The 13,060-nt window shown below is 32.0% G+C and overlaps 1 protein-coding gene across 2 annotated transcripts in view; it reads left to right on the top strand.

Moving 5' to 3' along the window:
- The first annotated feature begins 1,506 nt into the window (after positions 1–1,506).
- Positions 1,507–13,060, top strand: part of LOC150104792 (ubiquitin-like protein 3) — a 258,218-nt gene continuing 246,664 nt past the window's right edge. For both annotated transcript variants that reach the window (XR_016548549.1, XM_090395354.1), the window contains exon 1: positions 1,507–2,475. Coding sequence is in view for 1 of the 2 variants with exons in the window: in XM_090395354.1 (XP_090251480.1) it covers positions 2,446–2,475 (30 nt within the window). In the remaining variant the exon portion in view is untranslated. The remainder of the gene's footprint in view (positions 2,476–13,060) is intronic.

Raw genomic sequence — 13,060 nt, 5'->3', positions numbered from 1 at the left:
CGCCAAAGAGTATTTTTCTGTTGTCAACCCAATTATGAATTTTATTCCTAACTAACTTCCCTAATACCTTGACCACAACTCCAGACACATAGACTGGGTCTATAATTCAAAGCCTTACTCTTATCACCTCCCTTATGAATTAGAACAATTTTACTCTCTTTCCACTCTTTTGGAACTTGACTCAGTGAGAGACTCATGTTGAAAAGATATACAAAAGCTGTTGTTAACTCTCTTGCACATTCCCTCAAGACACGTGGTGAAATAGCATCAAGTCCCACAGCATTATTTACATCAAGTCTATTCAATTCCTCATATACCTCCTGTTCACTTACTAACAGTTCCTCCTCCTCCTTTCCCACTGCATTGAAGTTCTGCATAATGCCACATTCACAAGAATGAAATACCTTTAGAAATTGCTCACTAAATATCTCAACTATATCCTCCGCAGCAGTTATCATTCCTCCGTTTTCACTAATCAATCCCATCCTACCATAATCATTCTTTCTTCTACTGGCGACATATCGAAAAAACTCCTTAGGATTTTTTTTGGCCGCTTTAGCTAACTGCTGCTCATACTGCATTTTTGTTACCCTTATCAAGCTAGTCACCTTCCTCGCCTGCTCTTTGTACTTCTCATGCAACTGGTTGTTATAAATATTCATTTTGTGTTTCTTCCATAATACCTTCTTCTTCCAGATTGCATACCTTATCTCTTGATTCATTTATTATACACCCACTCTATTTACCCTCCTGACCCTTGGAATACACTCTGTTATTGCCTCCATCAAATAGTTCTTGAGTATGGCCCAAGCAACATTGATATCCTTTCCATCCAGTTCCTCTTTCCAATTTATTATCGCAAGCTGTTTCCTGAGCTTTTCGTAATTACCAGTCTTATAATTCCACATATATCCCTTTCTAACCTCGAATGACTGGTCACCCTGCACGTGATCACCTCGTGGTCACTCTTACCAACTGGTGGAAGATTTGACACCTCATTTATAATAACTTAATATGTCATTTATGTAAAATTTAAGTAAACAAAATGCAACAAAATACTACAAATATAGTTTAAATACACTCAATTTTATACTTCGGTAGTAAATTTAATCTCCGAAAAAAAAAATCTTATATATATATATATATAATTTCAGAGTCATAATATTTTAAAATATAAATATCTTGTATATCGTTGAAAATATAATGCATCTTCCGTAAATATAACTTTTAAAATTCATTAGCTTGTTTTGTTTAAACCTACTCTGAAGTGGTATATTTTAGAAACAAATTCTTATAAGAATTTATTCCTTGAAAAACCAAACAGCAGAAAATTTTAGCTGTTAAATAAATGTTTAATTGTTTGCCGTGAGATGGCTCTAGCAGCGCAGTTCCCAGAGTGCTCAGTTAAAGTTTTTTTGCTATCGCTCGCCATGTTTGCATTGGTTGTCACGAAGGCTCGTAAACATTAAAGTGATGGGCTGGTGTCGTACATAAATTCGTGTTTAAAAGTAGCGCTTTTAAATGAGTTATCTTGTATACGGTTGGACGAGGATAAACGCGTCGGCTGTTTACATCATGCCATGCTACGGAATAATCGCACAATGAAGTTGTTCAGGCCGTGAAAAAATAAATATATATATATGTATCTACATACATATATTTTTGTTTTTTGACGATCAAAGAGGATCCTTCCATTTGACGAACGAGCCTTAGTTACGGGCATATTACGGAAGTCTACGGCCACAGCTTAGTAGACGGACCTTCGGCAGTATATCCGTATGTATAAGTGTGTGCGTGCGTGTGTGTGTTTTGCACTTACTTGACCTTCCATGAGACGACAGCTACATGAAAATAAGACGGTAGGATCCACTTTTCTCTTGAGTTTGCTCTAAATCATAAGGATGCTCTGCGAGAGTGTACCCGTTAGGATGAATTTCTGGAAACGGTAATGTTTGAATCGTTTATATTGTAGACGCATGACTCTATATCTTGTATTTCTGTGCATTCCTGTTGTACTCGTTTGCGGCACGCACTTAACCCACGAAAAAGCCTCGTTTAAATAAGTAGTGCGTTATTTCCATAACCTGTAAATTTTATCTACGTTATTACTGAATTGAAAATGACAGTGGAAGTTCAGACTAGTTGTTTTACATGTAGCGATTTTCAGCACCTTTGACGTCAATCGTGCAACTGTAACCAACCCATTTAGAGAAAAGAAATTTTAAAAATAAATTAACATTGCTAAATTTTAGTGATGATATTTCATTAGATGTTTGAACATTGCAATTTACTTGGTGTTTACATTAATCTGTCCATGGCTTGAATTTGTTAGGACAGAGTTAGCAAAGAAATCGTCGGTAACTTATTTTTCTTGGATAATTCGAACTACACCTATTAGTGATAGTGTTTGAAGAACGAACACAGAACTTTAAAATTGACATCATTATGATGGGTTCCAAGATTCCATCTGATAAGGTAAGTTTCTCATTATAATTATTAGAATGCAATATTTAAATAAATAATAGCAGTTGGTATTATTTATTTAAAATTATATTCTAGATTACGTTAAACATTGCTTGTTACTCTGAGAAAGTCTCGCAGTAAAAAAAAAAAAATGTTACTAGGATAACACGAAAATTATTGTTATTATTATTATTTTTTAAAATATAAGACTTAGAAAGCTGTTATTTCTGGAATTAATTATTTGAATGTCATTAACTAGCTATTTTTATAAGGGCAATATGATTTTAAAACAGAAACCACGATGCAATGGATAAATTCATTTTAAATAAAATAGTATTTATTTCTTTAGCATTGTTTATTGTTTTGATTATTATCTTCTTCCCAATTTATTATGGTTGACAGTAACCATAATAATTTATTCTTCTGACTTATGGACAAAGGTAATTTTCGCTCTCTTTTTCATAGTTTAATGAGGTGTCCATCCATGGCTCATTATTAATTACAATGCATTTCTTTTTGCTTATTTTTAATTATATACAGCAATATATTTCATGTAGCGTTATTTTAAACTTGTTTAGGACTTGTCAGCCTTCCTCAGTTATCTCTCTATCCTGCTAGTAGCTGTATTATATTTTGTTTGTAATATACACCATATGTATTTTCATTTCATTAACTTGGTAATCCTCATATTGAACTGCGTCATTCTGTTGACTATTTACACTCATGTGAAAATGGGATTGTGTCTATAATAGCGAATGATCAAGAAGCAATATAGTGGGAATGTTCTCTACGTACTAATCCCCCCCCCCAAAAAAAACAATCATATTGCGAATTCTTACACAATTGCAGGATTTTTGCTGTTTTAGGAAAACGAGATAAACTGTAAATCTTGATCTCTTGGAGAAAACTCATCGCAATTCGACAGTGACATTTAGTAAGCGATTTGGTGTTCCGTTTCACATAGAATTAGTTTCATTCTCTTGATATTTATTGGTTAATAAAATGTGATTATGACACTTCATCAGCAACATAGTTTACACTCTTTTTATTTCACTAATTTAAATTCCTACAAAAAATATGAACTTTAGACAGCTGAAGATGAGCAGCCATCAGCAACCATTTTGATTTTGATTATCGGATTATTGGTTTCTCTAAATATATTCTGGATGTAAAATCGCTTTATCCTCTTTCTATTTTAACTGTAACATAACATATTCGAGGCGATCGAATTATTTTAAGATTAATTAAGTTCACTCTCCTGAAAGGAAGATTTCCCTACAAAAATGAAACTGATTTGGTTTAATTGTATCATTTATTTTAAATGCAGTCTTATCTTCAATTTTGTAGTTGTCAGTATTTTAAGCTTATAGTTAAGACTTCAATTTTTTCTTTCTAAAATTTATATATCGTTACCACTTTAAGATTATTCTTTACCTATTGTCAGGAAAAGATAGTAGAAAGGATAAAGCTGTGGGTTGTAGGTTTATGAGAGCTTTGTTTTTATGGCTCAAAACACAAACACTAGCTACTGCTAATAATAATAATAATTATTATTATTATTATTTCAAAACTATCTAAAGCTATATAATTCCTATCACTGAAGATTAAAAGATGTTCAAAGCATACATTTCATTTTTTAAGACCGATCATTCTCACTTCATTTGATCGTGTTGAACTTGAAGAAGAAAAAACTCAGTGATAAACTCATGAAAAACTCAAAGTGATAAAAAAATTATCACTTTGTGCCAATCACAGAATTTCACTCAAAAATAATCTCATCGATTTCATAAGCTTATTTCAGTTTATTTTTTAAATTCCCAGATGGGTTATAAAAGAATTTTGAGGTATATGACTGTAATGAAAATGAACACCATAACTCGACTAAAGAACAAATTTTAGTCGATCCATCATACTAACAGATTCTCTTCTGGACTTAAAAAATCCCGATCGGCCTGCAGTTGACGAAATCTGAATTGATGAGTCTTAAAGAAACATCATCCGTCTTCAAAGTAAAGGTACCATGGATATTAATGCCAAAAACCTCTGTTGGAATTCAAAACAGTGAAGAATTATAAAAAATATAGCTTCCACTAGGTCATTCCCCCCCCCCGCCTCAAAATGGTTATATATGTTATTATTTCGTTATATTAAATAATAGGTTAAAATGGCCCATACGTAGTTTTAATCGACTGTACGTTCTGTAACTTCTCGTGTGTGTGTGTGTTTGTATGTGCGTGTGGAATTAATAGAAAACTGTGCTTTATCATTTGCTGTATATTAAAACTATTTAAAATAACAAGGCACCAATTCAAAATAATGATAAGGAAGCATTTTCATATTTCGTATTAAGCGATTTCGTATCATATTCAAATTTGTTTTGGTAGAAAATTATACCGTGCATGTTAATATTTAAAATACGAGAAGAAGAAAAATATACTATGAAAAATCCATACTATTTTATATGGCAAGTTAACGAGTAATTATAACATTATAAAATTCCTGAAATATGCATGAATGCAGTTTTAATAATATAAATAATGTATGTCTGAATTCAGAAAGAAACGTCATTTTGACACATACCTTGTGAACTGAAGTAGCCAGAAAAGTAGGTTTTTATGATGTCTTTCTGAACTGGCGTGATTTGCATCTAGTCGGAGACTAAAAGAAGGATGTATTCACTGTTGTTCTTGTTAATCGGTGCAACAATTATAACTCATGAGAACCAGAGCACCCAGGTCCCATGGGTCACACTGTAATTGTCACGAGGATCCACAGTTCAGTGGTTCTGCTTATTCATATCAAGGACAACAGTTTTTTGTAATCTTCGCTGACTACTTACTTGACCATAAAGTAATTATCTTTAATGTCCGTTGGGGGGGGGGCATTCCTTATGCAGGAAATCGTTTTTGAATATATACATTATAATCTTGTTTAGAACATTTCAGCTGTTTTATAGAAAATAGCAAAATAAAACTAAATATATTTTCGCCGAATTGAAAGAAAAAAGTTTCCGACAAAAAATCTGCTGAAGAGAAAGTTTCTGCAGAAACTTTTCATCATGTGCAATCTTTTTTGTAAGAAACCTCTTGCATTTTGCGTTATCGCTGAATAAAATTGACAGAAACTACTGAAATAGTTCTTCCAAAAATTTAGAACAAAGCATAAATATTTTCATTTTATTTATTTTAATTACTTATTCAAGCAGGTATCTTTTATACCAAGAGCAGTATTTACTCAATTCAAACACTTTAGTATAGCAGATGATTTTAAACAGTTATCGTGAATGTGCCTTCAGAGTTTTATTAATTTGTGGAGTTTTCTTCTGTATAAATTTATTATTATGCCATGATATTTCTTCTATTTGTTGTAAGAGGCAAAATATTTATAATGTTTTTATTATTAATTAAAATGTTCATCATGAAATGAACTGTGAAACTATTTCCTTTATAGCCGCTTCAAGATCTATAGAAAATCTATACATGGCACAGGCTGGGCAGAAAATAATTCCAGAAATTTAATTGTATAGAATTTATTGTTACAGAAGATGAGCAGATAAAAGGGCAAAGTTATTATGAGAACATTATTTAATTATTCTTTAGAAACATATCATGGTCACCTTAACCGGTGTGTTCTCTGTGTAGCATAAAATATCCAAGCAATTATTATTCCTATGTTATTTTTCACGATGAATGTGTAGTTTTTAAAAGAGAAAATCACTACAGAACAAATTTGCGTACATATACTGCGGCAGTTTTCGTTTATGCTACTTCTCCATCTCTCTCTCTCTCTCTCTCTCTCTCTCTCTCTCTCTCTCTCTCTCTCTCTCTTTGCTGTAAAATGGACCGCCTTTCCAATAGAGTCTGGAAGTTTAATGTTTTTAGGATGTGGTTGCCTGACCGTTGGATCTTTAAGAGCAGGGTTAATAAATAATTTTGAATTGAAATTTCGAAATATTGAAAGCATAAAAAAGAACATAGTGCTGAGTTTCTGATCGAGCATTGTTATTACCTATTGTTATTACAGGACACAGATCGATGTATCGTAATGAAAATGTGCAAAGATGAACTTGACAATATGACTATAAATTTTATAAGTTCCATTAATTTTTTCACGCTTTATAATGATAAAACTAATCAGATGAAATTATCTGATTACTTTGTGGATACCTTGTATTTTCTAACTGTGATGTTGTTCAGAGAGGAAACTGTTAGCTTTTGAAATGAAATGCTTCAGGAAAATAAACAGAACTCATTGGACAGAACATAAGAAAAGTGCTGCAAGATTCCCTAACTCAATAATTCTGAACGCAGTTAAAAAGCATCAACTCCTCTGGTTTGATCACACTGTGCGAATGGAACCGGACAGACTTCCTCACCTGGTATTTGACGGCACTATGGACCAGTTTCGTAACGAGAGCGTGGCGAAAGAGGCGCCCGCCACGGGCTCAACTAGATTTGGGGCGCAAAACGTAAAAAATGTAAAAAATGAAATTAATAAATAGATATAAAAGTCCGTTATTTTATATTGTATTTTTAAAATTTCGGCAATACGCCGCTTTAGACACAAATTCTGCATCCACTGCAACTCATTTTGATAGGGTTAATAGTAAGTATTGCATTTAGTAAAATTTAACTGGGACTGAACCCGTTTTGAGGACGGAAGAGAAGAAGATGTTGTTCATGTAAGAAATATTGTTTTATGAAAAAGTAGTTAAAATGAAAATTATAAAAAAAATATCCAACAATATAAAGTTTTATTTAAGAAACGGTGCGTAAATGCGTTTTTTTATGGGAAAAAACGCATTTACTTTCATTATTATTAAAGTTATTGGAGATTCTTTAATCAAATAATTAAGATTTAGTTGGTTTTTTTTATTGTTTATTTGAACTATCACGCCTACTTAATGATCCGCAATAATACTATTGCGGATCATTAAGAGATTTGCAGATGACATTGTTGAAGAAGACGAAAGAGAACTACAAAAATCACTGAAACTGTTAAATGAGGAAGGGAAGAGATTTGGACTTGTTATGAACTTGGAAAAAACAAAGACAATGGTATTTGGTGAGAAGAACATGAAACATGGATGGAACTGATATAGAAAATGTAGAACAATTTACATATTTGGGAAGTAAACTGACATATGACTTGGACTGTAAAAAAGAAATAAAGATCAGGATTGCAAAGGGAAGAACAAATCTGAAGGCCATGGATAACATCTGGAAAAGTAAAGTGATCAGTCTGCAAACAAAACTAAGAGTACTGGAAACATGCATCTTCAGCGGTGTACTGTACGGATCTGAAACGTGGGTAATAAATAAGGAATCAAGAAAAATAATTTTGGCATTTGAAAGAACTTGTTACAGGAAGATTCTAAGAATAGTAAATCACCAATGAAGAGCTCTATCAGAAGATACAACCAAAACAGAATCTAATGCAGAAGATTATAAAACGGAAGCTGCAATTATTTGGACACATCTGTAGAATGAGTGAGGACCGGAAGATAAAGACATTTATGTTTGGTATTTTGGATGGTTTAAACAGAAGAGGTAGACCATACAGAGAATGGATAGACGATATAAAAGACTGGTGTGGAATTGGTGTACAAAAACTGCGACACTGTGCGCTGGACAAAGAAAGGTGGAAGAAGATAGTGAAACAGACATCAACGGGCAGTGAGCCCATGGTTCGTGATGATGATGAATAATACTATTTCTTGCAACTCATTTCTTAAGTATAAAGTTAACAAACCCGAAATGGTGCATGCAACCTTGAGTTCATTGATATTCGTGTCTGGAATTTGCGGCAGCTTGTTTTCTTTTTTTTTCCCTTTTTTTTAGTATTTATCTCCCCCCGCCTCCTTTTTTTTAGCTATCGTTCTTTCTTTCGTTCTTTTTCTGTATATGAATTAGCAATATGGATTTATTTTCTATATATTTCAGTATAATTTTGCTCAAATGCGTTTTGCTTGTGAGCATAAATGTTGTAAAATGTTCAGTTTAGAATAAACAGTAAAATTCATATTCCGATTTTAAAAATGTATTAAATTGCTTTTTAGTTGAATTAAGATTGTGCACTTCTGATAAACTGCTGAAATTCGAGTAGCTGTGAGTTAGAAAGAAATATCCCTTTTGTATGTAAAACTACAAAATTAAATAAGTTTTTCCAAGTACTGTTTCCCAGCAAATCAACTTAAATATGTAATAAAATAACATGATATTTGGCAGCAGAAAAAAAAAGAAAAGAAAAAAAAGAAAGCTTTCGCAGCACAATGAGTAGAAACGTTTCCAGTGTAATTCCTACAGCTTCTGTGAAATTGCTTCATAAATTTTTCCATCATTAAAGGATTCTAGAAGCAAAGCTGTTTTGATGTTTCTTTCCACAGGATGGAGCAATCTCTCTCTCTCTCTCTCTCTCTCTCTCTCTCTCTCTCTCTCTCTCTCTAGAATTTGAGCAGATAAAAATTATGTACAGTTGAAGATATTTTAAAGAAATTGAAATTTTCTTTAATTTTTTTTTTCAATTTAAAGAAATTGCAAATTGAATCATTTGCAATGGCAAGGGAGATGAAACGGTTTGAAATCATACAAAGCAGTAACTCCTCTCTGGATGAATGGAACTTAATGAAATTCATATTTAGAATCCATACTCAAAATTTCTCGCGGCTTTTTTTTTTTCAATATCGGTTAAATTTGACCAAACGATAATAAAACATTACTTCCTCGCTTAGTGGATAGAATTTAATGAAATTTTATATTTAGGATAGCTACTAAAATTTGTGTCTCCTATTTTCGGTTTGAATCGAACTATTTCTGTGCTTAAATTAGGCAAACGATTGGAAATTATTAACTACAGACCACAATAAATTATCCGCTATAGGCTGTTGTCAAAAAAAAAAAAAAGTAATCAGATGATTGTAAGCGATGCATTTTGTTATCACGCTGATAACGAAGATTAACAAAATACTTGTTTAGTAGAGATATTTTATGGTAACCCCATCCACGAGGAGTTGTTCATTCTATATGCATTAGTTCATCGGCAGACAATTGAGAAGAAAAAAATTGTTAAAATTGGATTTGAAGGTCGGTAGTTCAGTGTACACTTAAAAATACATACCGACCTTTTTTGGCCGCGTTAACGTACTCGCTCTCTAACTAGCATGCTGCGGGTTCGAATCTCGTCACGAATGTTTGTAATTGTTTAATTTATTATTATTATTATTATTGTTATTATTATTTGACACCTCCAGGGAGTCCAAAGACTCATCGAGGGAGAAGAATTCATCTCCCGATATGAGACCATTGCCCCGTTATTGGAGATCTGACTGGGCTTGAAAAGTATGTGTTCTCTAGAGAGGATTTCCAGATTATTCTAAAAAATAAAAATAAAAAAATAAATGAAATTAAAAAAATAATAAAAGAATTCCGTAGTCCAGGGTTTCCCAAACTTCTTGCTAAAGTGAAGTTCTAAAGCAAGCCAAATTTTTTGCGGAGCCCTCACAACTCAGTCTTTAAAATAAACATGAAAAAAGGAAGAAATAAATAAACAAATAGAAAAGAATAAACACTCACCATTTTACAATTTAGTGCTCCGTAAATGAAAAAAAAAAAATTAAGTTCATTTTAATGACTACAGTGCAGTCGCTGGTTTGAATTGCAGAATGTTTCAAAGTCTGGTATGATGGGCGTAACTTGTAGCATCATATTATCATATCATCGATTCATTAATTAAAAAAAAAATAAGTGAATGTTTGTAAACAAGATTCGCGGAGTCCGCTTTGGGAAACCCTGCGTAGATCATTGACGGTACTGATATATCGTAGGGTGTTTATCCTTTTATAGGTGGAGAGTGACAAAAAAAAAAAAAGAAAAAAAGAAAAAAAAAAGTGGAGGCTGTTCTGCAAGACTGCAATACAGCAGAAGAAATGAATGAGAAAGAACCTATCAGGACAATCGGGAAAATGCCATCAAGATTAGGAGACATTTGATCTTTTTTTTCGGTTTATTTACAACTATAATTGTAAATATAGTTATATATAATTGCAAAATAGTTACAACTATTTTGCGTCTGTCAAAACTATTGTATTGATAATTTGCTTGCACTATTTTTTCTTGCATAATTTTGCCATTCAAGTGATCCTGTTGAAACCGGAATTCGGATGACTCGATACATTTTAATAGCTAACCTAAATGCCAAATTTCATTAAATTTCATACATACATAGAGGAATTATTATTATCGTTTCGAATCATTTTTTCCAATAAAATGATGAAATTATAGCGAGTAAAAAAAATAAAATAAGAAGAAAGAAAAGGTGAATCATCAACGAGCCTCGAGCCCAAGTCTTGAAAGTCATTGCACAGCGCTCATAATTTTGTACATGTACAAAATTATGAGTACATGTACTCATAATTTTAAAATTGTACATGTACAATTTTAAAATTTTGATTTTAAAAATTAAAATCAAAATTGTACATATACTTTGTACAAAGTACACTGTGTACTTGTACAAAGTACACTGTGTACTTTGATATTGTCCATGGATAAATTTTCGGTCGTCGATATTACTGTTGTTTTTGCGAGAACTGGCATGATTCGTATGACATAATTTCAATATTCAAATAGGCTTATTGATTGGAATTATTTTAGTGAAAATGTTGAGAGTATTGTAAAAGTTAGAGCTCATTTTATGAAACTTCAATGTTTTTGGCACTGTACACATAATTTTATTTTGCCTAGTTTTGCCACTTCAGATGGCCCACTGAAAGCTAAAGTTGAAATGACAATAAATTTTATCGGCGATCCTAAATACCAAATTTCATTAAATTCCACCCAGCGTGCGGAGTTGTTACTATAATTTCGAATTTTTTTGATAAATTTTGCTCTTAAAAATATTCTGTTGAAACCAAAATTAGACCACTTACATGTTTTCTACTGGATATCCTAAATTTACATTTTTATTAAATTCTACTCATTCATAACTAAGTTACTGCACGATATACTTTCAAGGTATGTACAAAAAGTGTTAAGTCTTGTACTTTTTGCTACTGCAAAAGGTCCGATTATAATGAAAACTGAAATAACTTGACAAATTTTTGTAAGGATTCTAATTACGAAAGTTCAATAAAATGCGTAATGGCTAAGGTGCAAAATAATTTGTGTATACGGGAAGGCGAATCTAATAAGTGCTTACACATTATGCAAAAACTCAATAATCAGCAGTAGTTTCTGTTGCTGTGACAATAAATTATGTCACTTTAAACAAATACTATTGCGAAGCATTTCTTTTTTCTTTTTTTTTTTTTCTTTTTTTTTTATTATTATTTCTCGGATCATCTACTTACCTATATGGCATAATAAGTATAGTAAATAGACTTTATATTTATCAGTAAATGATTTTTCTATGAAAAACCTGAATGACAGATATTTTGAAAACTATCTGCAATTCAGGTAGAAAATGTAATTTTAAAAAGATGTTAAAAAGCATCACTCAGAACACACACACACACGTCAACAACTAGCTTTTTTTTGCTAGTTTCCCCTGTGTGTTGCTTTATCTTCTTGTTATCATTTCTTTCCAGTCGGATTTATATTAAAAAATCGAATGCACATTTTGTTGATTTGAAAACATGCATGCCTTCTACTCAGCCAACTAGGTTCGTATCTTAGAAGGATTATTGGTAAAGAGGATATCAAAAATATTTTGAAAGCAGTTAGAATTATCTGATATTCTGGTAGTGCTGTGAATGGTTTGTGTGAAATCGTTAGGAGTAGCAGATACTCTGCATTTCTGCCCTGCCTGTACCAGCGCAGCTGAAAAAAAATTAAAATTAAAATTAAAACAAAATTTAAAAAAGTTCAGAATGATTGATTGCACTAGAACAGCGATGGAGACAACAAGCGAATTTAACAAAATGATGTAAGAAAATTTTTAGCCATAGAAGATGAAAACATATTTTTATATGCTTTCTGACACGTGATACAGGGTTAAATTATTCACAAATGCCACTTTCGAAACATGGCGATCGAAGAGACCGTTTTTTATTTTGAGTATTTTTAAAATTTAAATAAAGGTTACTGTGGTTTTAAAGACCTGAGTTAGAAATGAATATCACTAAGTTAACATTCAGAGCACATATATTTATGAAACAGATCGGTAGGGCTTCCAATTTATATATATACAGTATATCGTCTCATGTAATTTAATTCTCTCTTTCTCTTATTGCTGTAAAATAATGGCATCCAGCATGTAGATGAGTAAAGTGGCATAGTTATTGAGAAACCTATCTAACTGAATGAACATTTTTGATAAATTGTTATGTTTATTGCTCCGTAGGTAAATAAATGAGTAAACAGAATACTTACCTAGTTTTAAATGGAAATGTTGAACTCTGGCAATTAATAAACAATATTTCTGTCTGAGGCAATTAGAGTTTTCACTCTTCGTTGCCTGCACGAAGAGCTACAAAAACATCACAAGTTTTGGTAGCAATTTTTCGCATATCTTTGTGTGCGAAGATTTATATACTATTTAGCCTTTATGGATCATTGTTCTGTACGCTATTTAGTGATGTGTAGTTTGTTTGAATTATTAAGAG

Source organism: Typopeltis vanoorti, chromosome 7 (assembly GCF_054136105.1).
Source record: "Typopeltis vanoorti isolate ZY-2024b chromosome 7, IOZ_Tvanoo_1.0, whole genome shotgun sequence".
NCBI classification, from domain to species: domain Eukaryota; kingdom Metazoa; phylum Arthropoda; class Arachnida; order Uropygi; family Thelyphonidae; genus Typopeltis; species Typopeltis vanoorti.
The sequence above is the reverse complement of the archived record's forward strand: the minus strand, read 5'-3'. Positions and strand labels throughout refer to the sequence as shown.